This window comes from Zootoca vivipara, chromosome 3 (genome assembly GCF_965207765.1).
Source record: "Zootoca vivipara chromosome 3, rZooViv2.hap1.1, whole genome shotgun sequence".
Taxonomy (NCBI): domain Eukaryota; kingdom Metazoa; phylum Chordata; class Lepidosauria; order Squamata; family Lacertidae; genus Zootoca; species Zootoca vivipara.
This window is the reverse complement of record NC_142586.1, coordinates 17,734,799-17,760,776: the sequence shown is the minus strand read 5'-3', so window position 1 is coordinate 17,760,776 and position 25,978 is coordinate 17,734,799. Positions and strand designations below refer to the sequence as shown.

The following is a 25,978-nucleotide window of genomic DNA, read 5'->3' as shown; positions in this document are numbered from 1 at the left end:
AAGTACTCAAACCGAAACATACTTAAACCGAGGTATGACTATATTTGTGGATGATGTGGTGTATGCTGCCTGTAGTGTTGAGGGCTGATGGATGAGACAGTCCAAAACCAGCCCACACCTTACACAAAGGTTGTGCTGTGCCACCTACTACAGTGGTGCCTTGGTTCTCAAAGTTAGTCTGTTCCAGAAGTCCGTTCCAAAACTAAGGCTTGCTTTCCCAGAAAAAGTAATGCAAAACAGATTAACCCATTCCAGACTTTAGAAAAAACACCCTAAAACATCAATTTAACATGAATTTTACTAACGAGACCATTGATCCATAAAATGAAAGCAATAATCAATGTACTGTACTATAAAATAAATAAGACAGTATTGCAGATGATAATTTTTTTTTTCTTACCTGCACTGATGATAATCATTGTTTGGATGAGGGGCTTTTATCCATTTCAGCAGTCGCACAATCAATCAATCAATCAATCAGTAGCTGAACTGGGTTCCACACAGTCACAAAAACAAATTAACTGAAAAAAGCCTCAAAAACAAAAACGCAAATTAAATAACAAAAACAAAAGTGCCAAACTTAATCCGTTCTGGAAGTCTGTTTGACTTCCGAAATGTTCAAAAACCAAGGTGCAGCTTCTGATTAGTACAGGTGCCTCGGAAATAACAGCTGACAGCTGCATTGGACGTTCGGCTTCCCAAAAAGTTCAAAAACCGGAAACCTACTTCCGGAATTTCAGCGTTTGAGAACCAAGGTGTTTGAAGAGCAGGGTACCCCTGTATCTATATACAGTGGTACCTCGGTTTATGAACACAATTGGTTCTGGAAGTCTGTTCATAAACTAAAGTGTTCATAAACTGAAGTGAACTTTCCCATTGAAAGTAATGGAAAGTGAATTAATCTGTTCCAGACGGTCCGCAGAGTACTTAAACTGAAGCGTTCATAAACTGAAGCGAACTTTCCCATTGAAAGTAATGGAAAGTGGATTAATCCGTTCCAGACGGGTCCGCGGAGTACTCAACCTGAAGCGTACTTAACCCAAAGCATGGGTGTAATTGGTTCCGGAAGTCTGTTCATAAACTGAAGCGTTCATAAACTGAAGCGAACTTTCCTATTGAAAGTAATGGAAAGTGAATTAATCCGTTCCAGATGGGTCTGCGGCGTTCGTAAACCGAAAATTCGTAAACCGAGCTGTTCATAAACCGAGGTTCCACTGTAATGCAGTTGTTCAAAACAAAACAAAAAATTGGGGATGTGCAATAGATTTCAATCACAGAACACAAATTGGTTGCAGCATTCCAAAGTGTAATTCACTTTATAAACTGGCACAAGCAGCAAAAAGGACTGCATTTATGAAGCTTACTTGTTATTGCTTGCAGTTTCTCTAAGGAGATTGGAGGTGGTATACATAGTTCTTCTTCCATCCTATCACAATGATCCTGTGAGGTAGTTTAGGTAAAAGAGATGTTCACTGGTCCAAAGTGAGCCAGTGAGCTTAACAGCTGCATGGGATTTGAACCAGTGTCTTTCCAGTACTAATCCGACACAGTAACCACGACACGACACTTGACTATCTTTTAGTCTAATCTACCTCAGATGGCTGTTGTGAGAATAAGGGGACAAGTGGGTCACACAGTGAAAGTTCTATGGAAATTCTTATAATACTAATACTGTTGATACCTTGCTTGTTTAATTTGTCATTTCTCTGCCATATACTCTAGTTTTGGGACAATCCATCAATTAATTAAAACACTTTCACTCCGCTCCTAAAAATTGATAGCATTTTACCATAACGTCCAGAGCCCTTTAACTAATTCATAACAAAAACTGAAATGTGATACAAATAGATAAATTGTTTCCTATATCCAGCACTGATAATTTATTGCCATTTCCTCATTCAAGTTTCTGGCTGTGGTCCAAGGAGGTTTGAGTATGAAAGAGAATCCTGCAGTGTTTTTACACCTACGTAAATGTATGCAAAAATTAATAAAAATCTACTTCCTCATGTACACCTTGTAGGAGACACAACCAGATTCAAGCACTTGAGGCAATATGTCTATAACTATGAAGTGGACACAGGAAGCGGCGTAAAAGGAACGGCAGATTCACACACTGGCTCCAAAATTCAGTGTAAGGTAAGAAGGAAGAAGGAACAATGCCGATTTGAAATCTGTAACAAAGACACATGAACAATGACAAGGGTCTCTGTGGAAAAGTACATACAAATAGTACTGGGGTGAGTGGAGAGTTAGTATTTGGAGGTGAAGCCAATCGCTCCCCAAAATCTGCTTGGGAAGATGTGTGTTTAGTCGTTTAGTCGTGTCCGACTCTTCGTGACCCCATGGACCATAGCACGCCAGGCACTCCTGTCTTGCACTGCCTCCCGTAGTTTGGTCAAACTCATGTTCGTAGCTTCGAGAACACTGTCCAACCATCTTGTCCTCTGTCGTCCCCTTCTCCTAGTGCCCTCAATCTTTCCCAACATCAGGGTCTTTTCCAAGGATTCTTCTCTTCTCATGAGGTGGCCAAAGTATTGGAGCCTCAGCTTCACGATCTGTCCTTCCAGGGAGCACTCAGGGCTGATTTCCTTAAGAATGGATAGGTTTGATCTTCTAGCAGTCCATGGGACTCTCAAGAGTCTCCTCCAGCACCATAATTCAAAAGCATCAATTCTTCGGCGATCAGCCTTCTTTATGGTCCAGCTCTCACTTCCATACATCACTACTGGGAAAACCATAGCTTTAACTATACGGACCTTTGTCGGCAAGGTGATGTCTCTGCTTTTTAAGATGCTGTCTAGGTTTGTCATTGCTTTTCTCCCAAGAAGCAGGCGTCTTTTAATTTCGTGACTGCTGTCACCATCTGCAGTGATCAAGGAGCCCAAGAAAGTAAAATCTCTCACTGCCTCCATTTCTTCCCCTTCTATTTGCCAGGAGGTGATGGGACCAGTGGCCATGATCTTGGTTTTTTTGATGTTGAGCTTCAGACCATATTTTGCGCTCTCCTCTTTCACCCTCATTAAAAGGTTCTTTAATTCCTCCTCGCTTTCTGCCATCAAGGTTGTGTCATCTGCATATCTGAGGTTGTTGATATTTCTTCCGGCAATCTTAATTCCTGCTTGGGATTCATCTAGTCCAGCCTTTCGCATGATGAATTCTGCATATAAGTTAAATAAGCAGGGAGACAATATACAACCTTGTCGTACTCCTTTCCCAATTTTGAACCAATCAGTTGTTCCATATCCAGTTCTAACTGTAGCTTCTTGTCCCACGTAGAGATTTCTAAGGAGACAGATGAGGTGATCAGGCACTCCCATTTCTTTAAGAACTTGCCATAGTTTGCTGTGGTCGACACAGTCAAAGGCTTTTGCATAGTCAATGAAGCAGAAGTAGACGTTTTTCTGGAACTCTCTAGCTTTCTCCATAATCCAGCGCATGTTTGCTATTTGGTCTCTGGTTCCTCTGCCTTTTCGAAATCCAGCTTGCACTTCTGGGAGTTCTCAGTCCACATACTGCCTAAGCCTGCCTTGTAGAATTTTAAGCATAACCTTGCTAGCGTGTGAAATGAGCGCAATTGTGTGGTAGTTGGAGCATTCTTTGGCACTGCCCTTCTTTGGGATTGGGATGTAGACTGATCTTCTCCAATCCTCTGGCCATTGCTGAGTTTTCCAAACTTGCTGGCATATTGGGTGTAGCACCTTAGGAAGATGGCTGGCTGCAGTTATTGACTCTAGGCTTTGCCTGCGTTTTTAGACAAAAACAAGCAGGTTATGTTCTTTTGTAACAAGCTTTATCTATTGGTAGAAGCCTGAGAATACTTCTGAATCTCTATTATAACAATCTCACTTATTTATTTTCTTGACCCCAGGACCTTGAATATATAGCCCCTAACACCAGTGCCTCTCATTTCCACCATCTGGGAATCACGAGGTTGCCCATTTGATTTGGATTCTAAACCAGGGTTGGCAAGGCTTACCGGCCGTGGGCCGGATCACTCCAGCGGAGATCGTCCGTGGCCCGCATGATGCCGGAATCATGTCTGCGCCTGTCCACGGCACCGGAAATCGCTTCTGCGCATGCCCAGACGCCAAAAATTGCGCCTATAGCAGAAGTGATTTTCGGTGTCTGGGCATGCGCAGAAGCAATTTCTGGCATCTACGCATGCGCAGACGCGATTTCCAGCGCCACTCTGTGAGTCCCTGCGCTGCGCTGTGCCGGTTTAGCGCAGCACGCGGGGGACTTGCCGAGTGGGTGGCTCAGTTCGGGGGCGGCTCATGGGCCGGTAAAACGGTATATGTAGGCTGGATCCCTGTTCTAAACCATTCCTGCTTATTTGCTAGTTTATTTGCCCCAAGCCACCTCCATCATTTCTGCTGACACTGCATAGCCATTCACCTGAAACTAAGAGAACATTATCACTGGTTAATAAGAATTCTTCAACCTCCAGTTTATTTGATTAGTTGCAGAAAATATCGTGCCGGCTTATATCACACTCTTTCTGTTTCAGGTTGAGCTGGAAGTCCCACAACTATGCAATTTCATCCTCAGGACAAGCCACTGCTCCCTCCGGGAGGTGTCTGGAATTGACCCTGAGGGAAGGCCTATACTGAAGAAGTCAAGGAACTTCGATAAGTTTGCTGCTGACATGTCCCAGTAAGAAAAACTGCCTTAAATGATATTTAGTGAGCATTTCTGTGCGCTGCTCTGGTTCGCCAGAAACGGCTTAGTCATGCTGGCCACATGACCCGGAAGCTGTACACCAGCTCCCTCGGCCAGTAAAGCGAGATGAGCACCGCAACCCCAGAGTCATCCGCAACTGGACCTAATGATCAGGGGTCCCTTTACCTTTACCTTTAAGAACACATAATGGTGTTCTTGTGGTGATAATGGCCAAAGGCCTATCTTCTCCAACTTCCTGTTTTCATGGTGGCCAACAAGATGCCTGGGGGAAGTCTACAAGCTGGACACGAGCATGACAGCCCTCTATCTACTTGTTAGCCTAACAAGCATTATTCAGAGGTCATAGTTCTTGTGATTTCTGCCATCTGTCAAGAATGATAGCAGCTACACAGAGCAGTGGTGTCTCCAAGATGCAACTAGAGAGTGAATTGTTAGTTTTAAAGCACAAGATCCTGGAGCAAATCTAAATGCTCACCTCTTAGTTGTCTCTTTAGGATTTTTGAAATCACATTTTTGGACACAATCACAGAGCTGTCAGGATACGCCCCTGGGGGCCCACGCAGCCCCCGGGATGAGACAAACCTCTCCGGGCATCTCCCTGGTGTCACACAGCTCTGGGACATCCATAAAGCAACAGTCCCGGGATGCTCCAGCCACACATAGCAGATGCCTATGTGCACATACACTCAGCAGAGATCAGCAGAAACGAAGTGGAGATTTGTGTGCTCATTCTAAGCTTTTATTCAGCAATATTTACAGGACAAATGATCATGGTGTCCTCTCACTCTAGCTCCGAGAGAGAACAGAAAGTAAAAAAAAAAAAAAAAGACTTTGTGGATATTTAAGTTATAATTAGAAAAATCTTAATAATTATTCATAAAGGAAACAGTTTATGAGAAGTAAATAAAGAGGCCAGAAAGAGGATAAAGGAAGTCTTTTATTTGGTTGTTTGAATTGTTGTAGGTTATGTTCACTGTATGTTCACGTTTAATGTGTATTGGGGGGTGGGGGGGTTGTGTTATGCTGTAAATAAAATTCCAATAAATTTTTTAAAAAAGTTTTTAAAAAACCACAGCAGAGCGGAAGAGATAAGGCTCGCTTCCATTCTCACGCTTTCCAACCTAGAAAATAAAGATAGACATTTTGATGTAACAATCACACACCCAGCAATGGAGGAGTGAACTGCTAACAAGAGCACATGCTAATTTCAAGCTGGGCATATTGCTGCAGTGATAATGGTGTTCAGGCACTCACGGTCAAGCGGCTGCGTCATATATATTTAGAGCTAATGCATAACCAAATGGAGCCACTAAGAAACAAGGTGGAGGTATCTGCCTGATCGGCAAAATTCCATGGTTTGCAAGAGTAGAAGTGAGGGAAATCCTTTAGGTAAAAGCTCTAATGGGCAAAGCCACCCCAAAAACAGCCCACTGAGGCTTAAGGAAGCTCAGTGGCCACATAATGCTGAATGTCCAATGGGGTAGAGGATTAAAAAATGTGAGGGGAGAGGAAATGGAATGGAGTAGAATAGAGTGTCCTAAAGTGCCACCGCAATCGAAGAAGAACATTGACAAGCTGGAACATCAGCATATCTTCCCCTAAATGATGTTTCTATTTGTTTTGCACAGGTATGCGCTGAAATTCAGTGTTCAAGACGGGAAGAATTTCCAGCTGTACCCTGAGGAGAATGAAGCTATGCACATACTCAACATCAAGAGAGGAATAATCTCGGCTCTCATGGTGCCCATGGAGACAGACGCCAATTCCCAAACGCTCTCCATGGTCAGTTGCGTAGTCATCCATCGTTTTATTTCCCTTTAATCTATGTAGTGAGACCTAGCTGAATGGCCAAGACGAAAGGACCTTTTCCCAATGGAAAAGCCAACCTTGGGTCTTCAGAGAAGTCTTTCAGTTAGGCTTCAAATGATGTCGGAGACACAAACAATAGTGTATATTTTCCTCCCCCTAGGATACTGTATATGGAAAATGCGACAGCGACATTGAAATAAGAAGCAGGAAAGGCAGCAACGCCGCAGACATTGCAGTCAGAAGAAACCTGAAATCCTGTGAAAACTTCAGCCCCATCAGAAATTATGTCAGCCCGCTTGCCCTCGTTAAAGGCTTGGTAAGGAGCATGAAATGAGAATTGACTAGCCTGTATTTCTGATGCTATCAGCCTCCAGATATTATCACCACAGGCAAAGCTTGACTTCCAGTTTATCATTATACTGGAAACCAGTCTTTCCCAAACCTGGAGCGGTAAAACAATTTTATTATATGACCAAGATTCACAATGCAAGAAGTATGTTTGTAAGTTACCATTAACTCACCCTCAGGCGGGATATTAAAAGAAAAAGAAAAGAAGGAAAGTATTTTTTTGATGTTAAATCCACTCTGTAGGTTGTTTCATTCTTAGGTAGGAGAAATGGCCCTTGCCAAAATAATGATGTGAGCCAAAGCCTTATGCAGAAAAACACAGGTTAAACTGAGGCATGATGGGTTGGGGGCATCCATTGGGGGGGGGGGAGAATCCAACTCATAGCTGTCAACCCTCCCTTCTTTTGCGGGAAGCTCCCTTATTCCAAGCCACAGCTGTCAACCTTCCCTTTTTTGCTGGAAATTCCCTTATTCCAGTGCCGTTTCCCGCTGCTATCCTGGATTGTTAGATATACCGTAGAGTCTAGACTCTAGACTGTCCCTGGGACAGGTGAAGCTGCTGATCCCTTATTTTCGAATCCGAAAGTTGACAGCTATGATCCAACCATTAGATAATTCTCCCTCTGGAATTAGATTGTGTATGTATTCTGAAACCTGGACATTTGTAAAGTGTTAACTTACTACATTGTACATGTAACTGCTTGGCTAGCTAGTGATCTGTATGATCCTGGCACGCAATGAGGGGCACTTTTGTCCCCCTTGCCACACTTAGCAGGCCAATATAGGTGGCAGTACAGCTGGAAAAAAAATGGCTACAGTGCAATTTGTTTTGTTAGGGTGAATAATAATAATAATTTATTATTTATACCCCATCCATCTGTCTGGGTTTCCCTAGCCACTCTGGGCAGCTTCCAACAAAATATTAAAATACAATAGTCCTTCAGATATTAAAAACTTCCCTAAACAGGGCTGCCATCAAATGTCTCTTAAAAGTCTGGTAGTTGTTTTTCTTTTCTTTTTTATAATTATTTTTATTAAGAATTTTCTTGGGTTACAAAGGTAGAGCAGTGTCTCATGCATCATTTTTATACATCAATTTTACTTGTTGAGACATTATGAGGAAGGGGGGGAAAGAAGTGGGTGGGATGGGGAGTTGGGTGTGATGGATTGCCAATGTTTCTGTTTTTCTTGATATGTGTAGGGGTTTGGCGTCAACGTCGTTTGTGCAGGTTCTCTGTTGTTTGTTCGTGTTTCTTTGTTGGTGAGAGAGGTCAGGATTTGTCTTAGAATGTGGTTGTTCATTCATGGTTGGCTGTGATGATCCTTAGTTTCTTGCGTGAGTGGGGAGACATCTGGTGGGAGGGCGTTCCACAGGGCGGGTGCCACTACCGAGAAGGCCCTCTGCCTGGTTCCCTGTAACTTCGTTTCTCGCAGTGAGGGAACAGCCAGAAGGCCCTCGGCGCTGGATCTCAGTGTCCGGGCAGAACGATGGGGGTGGAGATGCTCCTTCAGGTATCCAGGGCTGAGGCTGTTTAGGGCTTTAAAGGTCAGCACCAACACTTGGAATTGTGCTTGGAAACATACTGGGAGCCAAGGTAGGTATTTCAAGACCGGTGTTATGTGGTCTCGGCGGCCGCTCCCAGTCACCAGTCTAGTTGTAGTTTCTGGGTCACCTTCAAAGGTAGTTAACTCTGCCACCATTGTGTTTTGCAGAATACGCCAATGTCCACGCTGATAAGCAGCAAACAGCACTGTGAGTACACCATCGATGCAACGAAAAAGCATGTAGCTGAGGCAATCTGCACGGAAGAGCACTTGTTCCTACCTTCATCGTACAAGTAGGTTATATGTCATGTCTCTATTGACCCCTTTCCGATTGGGCTGCGGTTGAAACACACATATTGTATACAACTTTGCATTTTGACTACGCGTTTAAAAAAAGTTTCTTTCCCCCCCTTCTTGCCCACTAGACAACAGTATGGCATGATGTCCAAAGTCAAACAGCTTCTGAAACTTGAAAACACCGTTCAAACCAACAACAGAGACATAGATGGTAAGGCTTTAAGAAATCTCTCTCAGATTGATCTCTTTCCTGTGGGGCTTACGTAATGCAAGGAATTACAAATGTAGAGACAGGCTAAGCACTGGCTACGGGCAATTTCCCAATATATAAAGAAAAAAGGAGAAACCTATGCTATGTTTGTGGTGTATACAGCTGGGTGTGACAAAGGCATGTTCCTGGATTCATCTATGTTTAAAATCCCAACCTATCAGGCAAAGGGGTTTCACATATCAGTGATAATATGAATGAACTGAGACCGTACCCATCATATGAGCACCACACAATGTAGGGCTTCTGAAAAGACAATCAGGGAACTTCATGCTAACTCAAAGTTTCCATTTTCTGTAAAGTTGTTTTGTAAAGTTGTTTTGTTTCAGAAGGCCAGAAATTACTTGACATTTTGTCACAATGAGGCTATTTTTTACTGGGGAGCATGAAGGTTTTGCTCTTTCACAACCTGATAATTTGAACTCTTTGAAAATGGTAGTTATATATAAAAAAGTAACCCCATGACCAATACAAGTTGATTTTCTCAAAGAAACACTGAGGATGTATGGATGAGTTGTTTATCCAAAAATGATCATAGAATCATAGAACTGTAGAGTTGGAAAGGGACAATGAGGGTCGTCTAGCCCAACCCCCAGCAATGCAGGAAACATTTGCCCAACATGGTGCTTGAACCCGCAGCCCTGAGATTAACAGTCTCATGAATGCTCTATTGACTGAGCTATCCCAGGGGTGTATGTAAGATCAAGATGAAAGGTTGTATCCAATGGTGACTTTTCTCCAGGAGAAAGCAATGCCACTGGCACAAGACAAAGCACATAATTTTTGCCAATGGTCTCTACCTGCGCCCACCCTCCATGCCATTGCCTATAGTGATCGAGAGGGTCCTTCAACTCTGAAAAGCAGATTTTCTAAAGAGCCAAGAGATCTGCAGAAAGGACAGTAGATCAACAAAAACAGATTGCCCCATGCCAGTGCTTTCCACTGGCACTAAGTCACTGCGGGATACAGCTTAGGGCAGCATGTTTATATTTTGCAAGGCATTATTATTTTGTGTGTGTGTGTGTGTGTGTGTGTGTGTGTGTGTATGTAGAGGGTGTCCCAGAAATGCAAACGTACAGCATCCTTCTGATAACATGCATTTCTTTACAGTCAATGGCCTGGTAAAGAGAGGCTTGTCCTCGGAGAGTGTGGAGGCCAAATCCCACAGGCATGGCGATGCTGTTCTGAGAGTCCTTCAGGAACTGCAGAAATTGTCCATCTCCCAGCAGAACCAGAAAAGAGCCAACCTCTTCTATAGATTTGTGACCGGACTGAGAAGCTTACACAATGCTACTCTGGGTCCTCTGGTGCCAAAGATGATGGAAACTTCCAGGTATTTTATCAACGGGAACTGAGTAAATATGGAAGCACTCACAGTGAAAGCTCACTGTTTGTTCGGCCAAAAGATTTGTTGCAATGGTCCACTGTTCAGGTGTTGCAATGGGAAGACAGAAGTCGAGCGTATACACCATGGAAAAGTGTGGGAGAAAGAATATTGGCCAACATGATTTTTTTTGCAGAGGTCCCAAGGACAACAATTAAACATTTACCTTCCATCAGATAGTCTAATTTACTCATTGTCCTCTTCGTTGGCAAAATCTATTTATTAGCAGCTATACACCCATGAACCAGAACGAAACCTTTCTTCTTGGTATCAAAATTCAACATGCCACTGAGTTCATGACAGAGGTGAAAATAAAATTAGGGACTTCCTGATTTGGGTCAGATACCACTTATAAAGCATCTCTAATATATACTCCTAAATCAAACGCCACCGAAAATAATATCATTCTATTCCATAACTTCTCCCAAGCCGAGAATTAAATACTATGTCCAACATCTGATGCCCAGTGTATAATCACAGCCTTAGCTAGCTCATCTTTAGTTTCCCATTCTAACAAGATTTTATATAGTTTATATATTAATTTTTTGTTATTCCCCAATATGGTTTCCCCCCTCCAAATTCTGAACCATCCTCTCTCTTTGGCCTTCCTGAAAATCTCATTCACTTGAAAACACTGACACCAATCTGTAACTATTCTTGCCACTTCCCCTTTTAAAAGTCTTATACAGGGGTCAGCAAACTTTTTCAGCAGGGGGGCGGTCCACTGTCCCTCAGACCTTGTGGGGGGCCGGCCTATATTTTGAAAAAAAAATTGAACGAATTCCTATGCCCCACAAATAACCCAGAGATGGATTTTAAATACCATAAAAGGACACATTCTACTCATGTGAAAACACCAGGCAGGCCCCACAAATAACCCAGAGATGCATTTTAATAAAAGGACACATTCTACTCATGTAAAAACATGCAGATTCCCGGACTGTCCGTGAGCTGGATTTACTGTTGAAGGCCATTGGGCCGGATCCTAAACATTATAGAGGCTCTTCCTGATCACATTAATGAGGACTCCCTTGTGCACTTTAGTCTTATCCTAGTACAGGTAGCTATGCCATCCAAACACTCTGCTGTACAGTATCCTTCTTAGTACAAAATTCCTGCATTTTTCAATTCTACCCAGTCCTTCATCCGTCCCAAACACACTGCTTCTACCAAACCCCATTTCCATCAGACTGGGGAAGGTTGGATAGAGCCGAAGTGTCCCTCCATACAACACTGGCGCAGCATTCCCCGTTCCACCCACCAAATGTATTGGCGGGCATCCGCTGTGTTATGATGATTTAGTGCGTGTACACACGTGGTCATTGTTTTTCATTTATTGGCACATTTCTACAGAGTGGTGGGTTCATATAAAAGTTAATAGGAGCAGAAGTACCAGAAATAACAATAAATGGCTGTGTATGGATGACGTAATGTTGGTGGCAAGATGGTGTCAAATCCTTTGCGTTGGATTTGAAATTTGTTGGTTTGTTTCCCTTCAGTTCAATCACAATACAGGCTCTGACTCAGTGCGGTACCCCAGAGTGCTTTGGTGCGATCCTCCAAGTCCTGAGGACAGGCAACGTCGATTCACTTGTACTGGATGCCGTCACATACAGCTTGGCGCTGCTGCCTTCACCTTGCACGAAGAGGATACGGGAGATCCTCAACACAGCCCAGTATCGCCCAAGCCGAGCTTCTTTTTATGCCTTGAGTCACACCGTCAACAGGTATGTGGCAACTGGGTGTGTTTTTGACCTGAAATTGATTTTTTAAGGAATATAATGTGGTTGCAGCGTTGTCTACAAGACCTTTAGCCAACTAGCTGTTTGATAGCAGTGCTATTGTCAGGGACCGTGCTGAGGAGGGCTGCACTGAGGAGCAATGGTGGGAGCCTCCCCCCCCCTGCCCCTGATCAGGATCCCGAATCTTCCCAGGAGCAGGAGGGCAGCATAGATTTGGAACAGTGGTTTGCAGGGGGGCATAGTTCAGAAGGCAGAAGCTGGGAAACACTGGATGGGGAACAGCTTGGAGAAGAAGCACTGGGAGAGAGAGAGTTAACAGATGCACTGTCTCTGGAAAGCATTCCTCTGCTCTCCCCAAGATCGAGAAGAGCTTAGAAAGTGGCAGAACGGAAAGCACAGAGGGTACAAACTCAGGTTACAAGACATAGGAGTGATGTGGGTGACTAGGGACGTAAAGGGGTGTGATCATTAATTGGGAGCATCACCATTCCTTGGAAATGGGTTCTTTGTTCTCTCGCTGTGATCATTAAAATTTCAAACTGTTCTGCTTATCTACTGCCAAGGCGTGTGTGTGTGTGTGTGTGTGTGTGTGTGTGTGCAAATCCCTTTAGCCTGACAGCTATGGTTGCAGTGAGGAAATTCCATGGCAGAGCTACCACCCTTTCTAAGCCCAACCAGCTTGGCGCAATGGCTTTTCCTTGCTCTTCTTTTTTTTGGGGGGGGGGGTCATTTATCCCTCTCCCCTTGCAGTCAGTGGAATGGAATACATCAGCTCCATATTCACACACCATGTAAAAATAAAGAATATGTGCTTTTCCCATGAAAGCTATTGTTCATATGCAAGTTTCAGTGTATAGGTTGGGTTGATTAATTTTACTGAATTACTGATAGGCTGCCAGCCATATCAATACAGTTTGTATTTAATAGCACATATTTAACCAGATACGGCAGAAGAATCGTGATCTACAAAATCAGGGAGAAATCTGAGGCCCTCTAGAGAGGGCTTCCTCAGTGTAATGTCCCCAGAAGTTGCTAGATACACCTCCTGTCATTCCTGGTCACAATGGAGTCCAATGGCATCAACAGGCTCTTTGTTTAAGTAGGCAAAATGCAAGTCCATTATAGAAAAAGATATCTAAATGTGGGAAGTTTCTTTTTTCTTCTGGGGGGAAAATGCATTTCATTAAGGCTTGCAATTAACATCTTAGCACCCAAGTTCTCCATGGAGCTTTAAAAATCTTTGATACGATTTCCCTTTCTTCCAGATTCTACGATTACAACAGGATAGTGACAGAAGAAATAAATGATGTTGCTAATTTTATGGTGTCACAGATCAGCAACGAATGCTCTGGAGATGAGGAACTCACCTACCTGACCCTGAGGGTATTATTATTATTATTATTATGTATTTTTGTGTTTTAGTTTAAAAATGCATCATTTGCCCTTGTTTATATGCTAATATTCCCTGGCTGGGTGAGGGAAGTCCCTATATTCAACTTTTTTTTATGTGATCCACAGGCCATTGGCAATATGGGAAAAGTGATAGAAGAAGCCAATCCCAATGTGAAACAGTCTCTGAAAATGTGTATTAGAAGTAATGTGGCATCACCTGCAGTCCAGAAAGCTGCCATTCAGGCACTGAGAAAAATGAGTATCACTGCTGAGGTAAACGGAATATATTGCATGTTCGCTGCCCCTCCATAGAATTATGCTTTAAGCAATCAAACAAATCACATTTTGTTTCTTAGTAACTGTGCAGACCTTGTGTAAACTAGCATTAGTGGAATCTAATTATATATTAAATGTAGTGATGTCAAAGAATAATAATATCAATAATAATTTCATTCATTCATTCCCTGGGTTTCTTCAACCACCCAACAGAATATTAAAAACACGATAAAACATCAGACATTAAAAACTTCCCTAAACAGGGCTGCCTTCAGATGCCTTCCAAAAGTCGTTTAGTTGTTTATTTCCTTGGCATATGATGGGAGGGCGTTCCACAGGGCGGGCACCACTACCGAGAAGGCCCTCCACCTGGTGCCCTGTAACCTAACTTCTCGCAGTGAGAGAATAGCCAGAAGGCCCTCGGAGCTGGACCTCAGTGTCCGGGCTGAACGATAGGGGTGGAGACGCTCCTTCAGATATCCAGGGCTGAGCCTGTTTAGGGCTTAAAGAAATCTGTAGTAAAGCGATTGCTACTAATGAATTTCCCCTTTCCCCCTTGTTCACTCTTTGGTCAGGACTGGAATCCCTTCATATGAATGTTAGCCAACACTCCCCCCCCCCGCTTAAGAAACAAACCATTCTAGTGGTGTAGCAATAAAACTGCTAGCACATTTGCAAAGTTAAGCAGGGTCTGATTTCAAATTGCATGGGCGGTTGTGTTGAGATTCCTGCATTGCAGGGGGTTAGACTAGATGACCTTTTGTGTCACTTTAAAACTCTACAATTCTATGAATCTATGAACTATGGATTTTACATAATTAGTTATTTCGTTGATTACACAGTTCTGTGGAGTGTGCTGTGTTTTACACTTCACCTAGAGGTGAGATAGATTGAACTCCCTGTGCATCAGCCAAGGGGCCGGAGTTCAATTCCCCTTTCTGCAGGGTTTAGGTAAACCACGTAAATAAACATATGAGCTACGGGAATAGACACAGTAAAATTCCTTTGTAGCAAAAATGTGAAATGAATATGGTTGGGCACTGCAGAAAACAAAATGGAAAAAGTGAAGTGTTTGATAGTTATGTGTTGAGACAGACATTAACAAATTTGTGCACTCCTAATTAAAAGTAGGAAGCTCATTGAATCATAATGGTGATGATATTGCAGATCACCTTTACAGCTATGATTGACTTCAAACAGCATCACTCATTCTTAAAATAAACTTTGTTTCTGGAAACGAGGAGAAATGAAACTCAAATGTTTCCTAAACTAGAAGCCAAGCCATTTCTAGTTGCCATTTTTTGTTCTTTAACTTTACTTTGTTCATCTTGTTACAGGACCAAGGGGTTCTAGTCAAGGTTTTCCAAGAGGCTTCTTCACCAGTTGAAAAACGCCTGGCAGCTTATCTCATGCTGATGAGACACCCTTCCTCATCTGACATTTCCAAGGTCATTAAAAGTCTTCAGAAGGACAAGAATGAACAAGTGAAAAGCTTTGTAGCCTCCCACATTGCCAATATCTTAGACTCGACAGACCCTTACACTGAATTGTAAGTAATTGTTTTAGAATCTGTTGATGTAGCTTCAAATTTTTACCTATGATTAGTGGAATAATTGTATTAAATCAAGAGTCCATAAGGTAGATATTTACATAGGCTAGTAAGAGCCTGCTTCTTCATCTTGGGGGACCAGCCTATCCCTGACTAAGGTGCAGGGCTTTTTTTCAGCCATAGCTCACTGGAGCTCAGCTCTGGCCCCTCTCAGGTGGGCGCCATTGCCATGGCCCATGAGATTAAGAGACTACCAACTGAGCTATTGGTTTATAAGAGAACAATGGAGGAGTTCATGGTGAGTTCCGGCACTTCTTTTCCTGGAAAAATAGCACTTCTAAGGTGTGTATGAGGGCTAGAGTGCCCCCCCCTCTCCAGCCATGTCATAATCAAAGGGACAATGGCACAAATTGCTCCACAATTTTTGTTTTCTCTAAGGCTGCTGAATTAGAAGTGAACTCTCACTAAATTTCAGGTAGGGGGATCAGAGTGGGCTAGCGGGCTGCCATTTTAGCCTTTTTTTGAACCATCACCGGAATTGCAATATAATTTGGCTTATTATGAAGTTCCCAGCACCAAAACCCCATTTTATATGTGGCAAAATGTGAGAGTGCTTCATATTTTTGGTCCCGTGAAGCTGACATTTCAAGGTCTTTGTGAGATTCCTGTTAGTCCCATTGTTTTTTGCTGAGGTCAGGCACCAGAACTCTAAGCCACTAAGTATAACGTTCCCTAAAGAGATGTGAATAAAAAATATATTAAATTGAGTTTTTATGCCAGAAACCTACCCTAGCTGAATTCTACCTGAATATTGTACAAAATGTTGTATTAATAATTTTGCCACTCTATTTTAATGTCATCAGGCTCAGGGGAAAAATTAATGAGGCTCTGAAAGGAGTCCAGGTTCCACCAGCCAAGGACTTCCGAAGATTTTCGCAAAATTATCAGGCTTCCAAGACACTGTCTCTGCCATGGTCCAATGGTCCAATTTCAGGAAAACTGGAAGGAGACCTGCTGTTTGATTCAAGCAGCTACGTGCCTAAGGAATCCATGCTAAAAACTACACTGCAGTTGACTGGACTGAATCCCATAGATGTGTTTGAGGTACAACAGCTTTCTTCGCATTTATTTCAGTTTGCTTGCTATTATTGACTTCAGCATATAAATGTATGTGTACAGTGGTGCCTTGGTTTTTTAACAGAATGCGTTCTGGGAGTCCGTTCGACTCCTGGAACCATTCATAAACCAAAGTGCGGCTTCTGATTGACTGCAGGAGTGTCCTGCAGCCAATCAAAAGCCTCAGAAGCTGCACCGGACTTTCGGCTTCCAAAAACTGTTCAAAAACTGGAACACTCACTTCCAGGTTTCGATCATTCGGGAGCCGATTTGTTTGGGAGCCAAGGCGTTTAGCTTCCAAGGTATGACTGCATTATATTATGTGCTACTATTTTCTATACGATGCTTTTTCAGCCTTAAAGCAGTGTATAAAGGTTAAGAATTCAAAATAACAGCAGCTTGATGAAATTAGAAGGCAGGTGCACACTCACAAGATCTCAATTATCAAAAGGTGCAAGAAATGACAGGGTGCCAGTCATCAATTGCCGCAGGAATAAAAATGCAAAAATATGGCCAATATGCATGATGGCTGATATGTTTACCTGCATTATCAAAGGCAGTATGTCTCTGAATACACGTCACTGGAGGGAAATAGTGAAGGAGGACTATCACCCTCACAGCTGCCTTTTGAGCTTCTCACATGCAGCAGATTGGTCAAGTAGAAGCCAAGATGCTGAATTAGATAGACTTTTGCTCTCACCCTTAAAAGGGAGCTGGTGGCGCTGTGGGTTAAACCACTGAGCCTCTTGGGCTTGCTGATCGGAAGGTTGGGGGTTCGAATCCCCACGACGGGGTGAGCTCCCATTGCTCTTTCCCAGCTCCTGCCAACCTAGCAGTTCGAAAGCACGCCAGTGCAAGTAGATAAATAGGTACCACTGCGGTGGGAAGGTAAACGGCATATCTGTGCACTCTGGCGTCTGTCACAGTCCTCCGTGCGCCAGTAGCGGTTTAGTCATGCTGGCCACATGACCAAGAAAGCTGTCTGTGGACAAACGCCGGCTCCCTCGGCCTAAAAGTGAGATGAGTGCCTCAACCACATAGTCACCTTTCACTGAACTTAACTGTCCAGGGGTGCTTTACTTTTTTTTACCTTTACCTGACCCAGCAAAGCTCCTCTTATGTCTTGCTAACATCTTGATATCAGAAGACATGGCTCATGACTTAGCATAACAGCAGCACACGATTAGTGTTACGTCCAAAAACTCACAACTGAGGGGAAGTCAAGTTAAGTGACACCATTACCCCAAGCTAGACCCTTGCTTGCTCATTCAACTCTCTATTTTATGCATTTGCAGCTTGCCTGTAGAATTTCCACCCTTCCAATTAACTTGGAGTTCTCAAGTGGGGAAAAAAAAATACTCTTCTATTACTCACTCTGCTTTGTTTTTATTTTTCCCTCATTTTCTTCAGATCGGCTTGGATGGGAAAAGCTTTGAGCCAACACTAGAAGCCATGTTCGGACCGAGTGGGTTTTTCCCTGACAGTGCCACAAAGGCTTTGTATTGGGTAGATGGCAAGGTGCCAGATGAAATTTCTCAAGCGCTTTTCAAATATTTTGGGTACTCCAAGGATGGCACACAAGATCAGGTATACCACAGTTTTCTAGATGAAACGGTGCTGTTGGCTTTTAAAACAAACCCTTCAACCCTGTAGCAATGTTTAGCGGGGTGCAGTGGTTGAAAACCACATTTTATCGTAAGGCTCTACATGGAGTTGCTCTCAAAAATGAAAATGACAAGAAGCACCAAAAAACACACAAAAATATTAGTATGATTTGAGGAAATTTCTTTCCTGCTCAGAGTAAGAAATGTTGGCATCATATTGACTGCCATTTTGGACAGAGATCCCTCTTTAAGTTGAGACTGTACATTCCACATGGGCTTTGCTAGCCTTCGGTACCCCCTGTGATCCTAGAGGGTTATGACAGTGGTTGATGTTTTGCTTGTTGCCTTCTTTAAAACATTTTTCAGGATCCCATGAAAGGAATCATGCTTAATTTTGAGAAAATGGTCAGAGAAATCACCTCCAAAGAGACACCTGAAGCCAGAGCCTACCTGAGAATGTTTGGGGAAGAGCTTGGATACTTGAAACTCAGTGACTTCAAGCTACTTGGAAATCTAATTCGGAGAAGCCTCCTCACGCTTCAGACTGTGCCCGAGAAGGTATGTTTTCAAAATGCTGGAAACCATCTTGTGCATGTTTCTGTCCCCTTCATTTAAAAAGGAATTTAACTCTTGGCCTCTCCTACTGAGGTCCTGATGCAGAGTGGGGAGCCTGGCCTGCTATTTTCATTGGGACACAGACTACCATTGAATGGGAGCATTTCTTCCAAAGCATTGCACCCTGATCTGGATTAGGACTGCAGTGGGGAGAGCACCAAAGTGTTGCAGCCCCCACCAATGTATTCATCCAAATTGTGCTCCCCGGCACACTTTTTTAAAAACCAACAACAACAACATTCGTATGAGACCACTCACCCTTCTTGGTGGGTGCCATTGCGGACTGGTATTTCCTCGTTTTCCATAATCCAGCAAGGGGGGGGGCCTTGGGCAGTTTCTCAGGAAACAAAGGTGGTCCCTGGGCTGAGCTTGCTGGTGGAGAAGTAGATCCCACCTGCTCACTCAACTGGGGAATCAATTGTGAGTGGGCATGGGGACGGGCCATTCCAAGGGAGTGGGTTCAGGTACAGTATATAACAAAGGCCTGTGGCTTGCACTGCAGCCACTTCTTCATTAAATCAGATACTTGAAATACAGTGGTACCGGTACCTCTACTTACGAATTTAATGCGTTCCGAACGCACATTCGTAAGTCGGAAAAATTTGTAAGTCGAATCCCATAGGAATGCATTGGGAGAAAGAATTCGTAAGTCGAAGCAACCCTATCTAAAAATTCGTAAGTAGAAAAAATCCTATCTAAACCGCATCCAAGATGGCGGACGGAGCTCCGTTCGTAAGTAGAAACATTCGTAAGTAGAGTTATTCGTAAGTAGAGGTACCACTGTAATTTCCCATACATCTTCGATGCATTATTATTATTATTATTATTATTATTATTATTATTATTATTATTATTATACAAAGGCTGTAGCAAAGTGCCACTTGCATGAATATCACGGGACGCAGAGAGAATGATGATGATCATCTTTCCCCCCTATATTTTTTATTAAATTTTCTGTCTTACATTTTAGAATATTCACTTAAACAACCTTAAAATATCAATGACTTCCCTTCTTCTCTTTCCATAGTTCATTTTGCATAATATAAATCCCTGCATATTTCATAAGAACTAACCAGTATTCAATTACATCCATCAAAACTTATTTACACTGCTGAATTTATCTTAATACTGCCCATGTTTTCAAATGTACACAGTTCCCCCCCCCTATATTCAATAAACATTTTCCAGTATTCTTTAAACGTATGTTCTTTGAAGAACGAAAAAGATGATCATCATCTTTATCATCATCATCATCCTCCGAATTACTTTGGGAAAGTATGTGATAGTCATTTAACAAATGCTTTCATCTTTTCGCCCATAGATCGCCCAAGCCATCTCAGGGGGGATTGACAACGATCTCTTTGTTCACTACATCTTCATGGACAATGAATTTGAGTTGCCGACAGGTGCAGGATTGCCCTTAAAGGTTGCTTTCTCTGGAGTAGCCACTCCTGGAGCCAAGGCTAAAGTGAAAATTTTACAGAGGACTGTGAGTCTTAGCTTGCTTACAATTCTATTTGTGTGTCTGGTTACCTTAGTTGCAATTTCACATATGAGGATGCACAACCGCAAGTCAAACTGCAGAATAGTTTGTGAGACAACCCCCCCCTCCCGCCTGAGACTCAGGAGTTGCCCATTAGGGTAGATAATACTGGGCTGGATAAGCCAATAGTCTGGTTCTGTTTAAGGCTTCCGTAGGATGCAGGGATGGCCACCAACTTGGATTGCTTTGAAAGAGGATTTTATGGAAGAAATGGCTATCAATGGCTACTAACCACGACGACTGTGCTCTGCCTCCACATGCTTCTGAATACCAGTTGCAGGAAACCACAGGGTGGGAGTTCTATTGTGTACATAGCACTCTAGTTGCCAACAAAGACTTTATTGGAATGGACCACACAGCGTCTTTTTGCATCTTGCAGAGCTAACCTAGTAGAGAATTATACACAGGTGTGTGTGTGTGTGTGTGTGTGTCGCATGGGTGCAGCAAAGCATCTTGGCCTCATGTTGGCTCTGGTTCTTGAAATGAGTCATCAAAAAGCTGTGTTCCGAACCTGTTGATGAACAGATCATATCCACACATCCTCTAGGCATGTGGTTCCAAGCCCTGCCAACACAACTGGCTGAAAACCCATCCATCGGTGGGGAATCCTGTGTACAGAAGTAGCACGGCATGGCAAAATCATTTTGACGGCCAACCCCCATCCTCCAGTGCATTGCTTGTTTGGCCCTGCGCCCGAGGAGCCGACATTTATTTTCTAACAGACCAGTTAGGAGAATGCACTGCCAATCTGCCCATCACCAGGAATAGAAAGGGATTATTCTGATATTTACCATATCAAAAAGAAAATTTCCGTGATAGAAATTTTTAAAAATTGGGTTTTGTGTCCACCCTGTAGATGCAAGCAGAACTGGTTGCAAAACCATCCGTGGCAGTGGAATTTGTGACTCACATAGGAGTGAACATCCCTGTGTTTGCTAGAAACGGCGTGCAGATGAACACCAACATATACCATGAATCTGGAATCGAAGCCCACGTCGGACTGAAAGCGGGGCAGCTGAAGGTCAGCATTCCTGCACCAAAGACTCCAACCAAGCTCCTCAGTATCAGGTACTGTTGGAGGGATTTGAGTTCTATGAGCATGTCTGCTATTGCTCTCGAACTGTAAAACTTGTGCTGCCTTTTCCATGCTCATGAGAAAGGTAGCTGGTGGGTAGGCTTGTTATGGAAATGCCCAGCAACAATTGCTGCAGTTAGCAAGGCTCTTTTTCAAGCTGCAGCCTTCACAAAACCAGCTCCTGGCTGTAAGCATTATCCACTGGTTCAGACATTGTCTTTCTCTGCATGGAAGCATTCCCAAGGCGAAATGCATTCAGTTTAAATATTAGGGTATCTGCCGTGTAATGAACATTTCTAGTACAGTCATACTTCGGTTTAAGTACGCTTCGGTTTGAGTACTTTCAGTTTAATAACTCCGCGGACCCGTCTGAAACGGATTAATCCACTTTCCATTACTTTCAATGGGAAAGTTCGCTTCAGGTTAAGTACGCTTCAGGTTAAGTACAGACTTCTGGAACCAATTACATTCATACTTCGGGTTAAGTACGCATCAGGTTGAGTACTCCGCGGACCCGTCTGGAACGGATTAATCCACTTTCCATTACTTTCAATGGGAAAGTTCGCTTCAGGTTAAGTATGCTTCAGTATAAGTACAGACTTCCGGAACCAATTGTGTACTTAAACCGAGGTACCACTGTAGTTTTAAATTTCCCTGGTGCTAAAGCTAAATAGTTGGGATAGTAGATGAATAGGTACCACTCCAGCGGGAAGGTAAACGGCGTTTCCGTGTGCTGCTCTGGTTCGCCAGAAGCGGCTTTGTCATGCTGGCCACATGACCTGGAAGCTGTACGCCGGCTCCCTCGGCCAGTAAAGCGAGATGAGCGCCGCAACCCCAGAGTCGGTCACGACTGGACTTAATGGTCAGGGGTACCCTTTACCTTTAAGCCCTACTGAAAGGGACGTGGGTGGCACTGTGGTGTAAACCACTGAGCTTTGGGCTTGCCGATAGGAAGGTCGGCAGTTCAAATCCCCATGACGGGGTGAGCTCCTGTTGTTCGGTCCCAGCTCCTGCCAACCTAGCAGTTCAAAAGCATGTCAAAGTGTAAGTAGATAAATAGGTACCGCTCCGGTGGGAAGGTAAATGGCATTTCCATGTGCTGCTCTGGTTTCGCCAGAAGCGGCTCAGTCATGCTGGCCACATGACCCAGAAAACCTGTCTGCGGACAAACGCCAGCTCCCTCGGCCAGTAAAGCGAGATGAGCGCCGCAACCCCAGAGTCGTTCGCGACTGGACTTAACTGTCAGGGGTTTCTTTACCTTTACATTTAAGCCCTACTGAAATCCCTTTCGTCTGCTTAGACACATACAGGTTTGCACAGTGTGAAAGTTATTATTTTTTTCTTGTAAATAATAAGAATAATTTGCTTATCAGGTGCATTGCTACAGATTTCTGGTTAGATCCAAATGAACACATGTCCATATTCACAAGCTCTTCTTTTCACCCACTGCCTTGTCCTAGACCATGAAATAAACATTCCATTTTATTTTGCAGCAACGTCTTGACCTTGGTCACCCCAACCCGAACAGAAGTTATTCCTCCTCTGATTGAGAACAGAGAGTCCCGGACAACTTGCACATCTTTCTTCGCTGGTCTTAGTTACTGTACCCGAGTAGAATACTCCAATGCCAGCTCAACAGAGACAGCACCTTACTATCCACTCACTGGGGAAACCAGGTAAGTTGGTTCGCTGTACATATGCAGCACATATGCCTTCTCTTCTGCCTCAGTCTCACCCAGATCCTGCACCAAGAGAAGTCAGATTCGGTGACCATATAAAGCATGCAAATGTTCATGTATCTGTTCCTTTCACATCATTTATTCTGCTTCCAGGAGTCGTGGAAAGCTCTGTCTTTTGGCCAGCACACACACACACACACTTTGAGGTTCTTCTTTACCTTCCCGAGGGCTAGAAAGAAAGAAAATGGATATTCTTAGCATATTAAGTTATTTGTCCAACACTATATATTATATTCGCACAATGAATTTTTAGAGTACAGTGTCCTGACTACAGCTATGTTTATAGATGTGTGTGTTCGTGTGTGTGTGCTATCTTCTTTATTTCTGATTTTTTTCCAGAGGAAAGTATGATTATATATATGCAACTAACTAGTCTCTGTGCTTATATGGCTACTATTTTGCTGACTCCTAGGATATTTTTGTAACATGGCCAGAGCAATGCTAAGGAGTTTGCATGTGAGGAGGCGATTCCGTGGCGTTTTTTTTTTGTGTTGCGTTGATGTCAATGTCAAATACATCCTAATTTTTTGGGAGGAAACAAAAAACAAAACTCCTAGCGCTGAACTATTTGGCCCCAATACCTGATTAGTGAAGTGCTTTCCTCAAGTGAACTATGATTGCATTTCATTCTTTACAATGATAGATATTTCCATCTTAACATCATTAGGTATGAAATTGAACTACAGCCAACAGGGGAAGTAAAGGAATATATAGCAAGTGCTAATTATGAAGTAAACAAAGAGGAGGAGGATTTGGTTGACACCTTGAAATTCATGGCTCAAGCCGCAGGTAAGAGGCTGTGCAATTAGTGATGCAAGTGAAAGTTGCAAAGATTTGCAAAAGCGTCCAAGTCTCTTCACTGCCAAAGTTTTTTTTAAATCTCTGCCCTAGTTCCCATGCCAAAAAAAGATCTTGAAAGATCAGGAGATGAATGTTTAGGGAAGCTTTTAATGTTTAATAGATTATTTTAATATTCTGTTGGAAGCCGCCCAGAGTGGCTGGGGAAACCCAGCCAGAAGGGTAGGGTATAAATAAATTAATCATCATCATCATCATCATCACTGGAGTCTTCATCTGTTTTGATGAATTGAATACGTATTAAACAAGGTGAACTTGAGCTAGACGGCTCTTTCTAGGCTTTCTAGGGTGAATCTGTCCAAGTGATGGAAGATTTAACACCTCAGATAGAACTTTGATATAAGCCGTGTTCAGGGCTTTAAAGTTTGAGTCAGTTTATGTTGCCAGCTGTCAGTCATCAAGGATAGAGAGTGTTGTATATGCACGAGTGATTTAGCCCAGAGATTGGTTGGAAGGTAAGGGTTGTTTTAGAATTAAAAGCCACAATCCAGAGAACCACTCAGTTGCTTATTTTTTTGGAGGGGCCTAATACAGTAGTACCTCGGGTTACAGACGCTTCAGGTTACAAACACTTCAGGTTACAGTCTCCGCTAGCCCAGGAATAGTACCTCAGGTTAAGAACTTTGCTTCAGGATGAGAAGAGAAATCGTGCTCTGGCGGCGCGGAAGCAGCAGGAGGCCCCATTAGCTAAAGTGGTACCTCAGGTTAAGAACAGTTTCAGGTTAAGAACGGACCTCCGGAACGAATTAAGTTCTTAACCCGAGGTACCACTGTATTTTCAGTTGTCACGACTGCTTTACATAGCAATCTCTGTGAATTCTGTTTGTAAACTATTTGCTCGTTTCAGGTGCAAAACAATGTGAAGCCACACTGATCTTCAGATACAATCGAGGCAAAAAGATTTTAACCAGTGACCTCCAGGTTCCCAGCTTCAACGTTGATTTGGGCACCAACTTCAGACTTACTGACTACTCCACTCAGGAGAGGAGCGCTTACAGCTTTATCTTAGACATCAACAACAGGAAAATTCCTGAAGTTACTCTTACGGGACGCATAGGGTAAGGCCACAAGCTTTTCTCATTTTTGCAGATATTGTAGTGTTAGTTGGAGAAAGTTAGACTTCTGCCCCTCTGGAATTTCTAAGGGTAGATTTTTGCTAAACCAGGAGTCTTTCCGTTATGCGTTTTTCCAGATACAGCGCTGGGACAGAGTCAGCAATGGAAGCTTCCATCTCCATTCCTCGCCTGAGGACACAAGCAAAAACAGATGTATTACTGCAACAGTCGCAGAATGGGCTGACATTCCAGATTGACAGTTCGGCTACAAGTCACGGCTCCTCAATTTCGGAGAGAATTGTCTTGGGATACGGTAGGATCATGTGTCAACGTGAAACACCTTCTCCGCCACCAATGTGTGGTGAAGGATCAGAATTCCACTTGTTGTTGTTGTTGTTGTTGTTGTTGTTGTTTAGTCGTTTAGTCGTGTCCGACTCTTCGTGACCCCATGGACCATAGCACGCCAGGCACTCCTGTCTTGCACTGCCTCCCGCAGTTTGGTCAAACTCATGTTCGTAGCTTCGAGAACACTGTCCAACCATCACGTCCTCTGTCGTCCCCTTCTCCTAGTGCCCTCAATCTTTCCAAACATCAGGGTCTTTTCCAAGGATTCTTCTCTTCTCATGAGGTGGCCAAAGTATTGGAGCCTCAGCTTCACGATCTGTCCTTCCAGTGAGCACCCAGGGCTGATTTCCTTAAGAATGGATAGGTTTGATCATCTTGCAGTCCATGGGACTCTCAAGAATCTCCTCCAGCACCATAATTCAAAAGCATCAATTCTTTGGATAAGAATTCCACTCATCACACGCCAAACCCTGGGACCCTTCAGCATCCACCCACACAGGGCCAGCCTTATCAGAGTGGCAGATGCTGAGGGGGAGGGGGAGCAGCCAGAGGTATGAGTGACATGTGGCCTGCCCTGTATCCACTACAGAAGCCTGCTGCCCTCAGGTGCTGTGGAAGACGCTGTCCTTTAACAAGAGTAAGATTCAACTACCAGTCCAATTGGCCTCTGTATGTGCCTTGGAAGAAAGGGCCATTTTGCCTGTTGACTTGGGCAGCAAAATGATTTGAGGCAGCCCT

General features: G+C 43.4%; 1 protein-coding gene across 1 annotated transcript in view; it reads left to right on the top strand.

The window, feature by feature from the left end:
- The window catches only part of APOB (apolipoprotein B), a 50,742-nt gene that overhangs the window by 5,973 nt on the left and 18,791 nt on the right, over nt 1-25,978 (top strand). The window contains exons 3-22 of the mRNA XM_035109988.3: nt 2,021-2,136; nt 4,508-4,653; nt 6,309-6,462; nt 6,650-6,805; nt 8,551-8,675; nt 8,808-8,890; nt 10,058-10,280; nt 11,831-12,058; nt 13,339-13,456; nt 13,592-13,738; nt 15,079-15,290; nt 16,154-16,394; nt 17,817-17,993; nt 18,377-18,568; nt 19,947-20,114; nt 21,025-21,236; nt 22,737-22,919; nt 23,650-23,771; nt 24,688-24,898; nt 25,033-25,208. Coding sequence (XP_034965879.3) covers nt 2,021-2,136; nt 4,508-4,653; nt 6,309-6,462; nt 6,650-6,805; nt 8,551-8,675; nt 8,808-8,890; nt 10,058-10,280; nt 11,831-12,058; nt 13,339-13,456; nt 13,592-13,738; nt 15,079-15,290; nt 16,154-16,394; nt 17,817-17,993; nt 18,377-18,568; nt 19,947-20,114; nt 21,025-21,236; nt 22,737-22,919; nt 23,650-23,771; nt 24,688-24,898; nt 25,033-25,208 — 3,390 coding nt within the window. The remainder of the gene's footprint in view (nt 1-2,020; nt 2,137-4,507; nt 4,654-6,308; nt 6,463-6,649; nt 6,806-8,550; nt 8,676-8,807; nt 8,891-10,057; nt 10,281-11,830; nt 12,059-13,338; nt 13,457-13,591; nt 13,739-15,078; nt 15,291-16,153; nt 16,395-17,816; nt 17,994-18,376; nt 18,569-19,946; nt 20,115-21,024; nt 21,237-22,736; nt 22,920-23,649; nt 23,772-24,687; nt 24,899-25,032; nt 25,209-25,978) is intronic.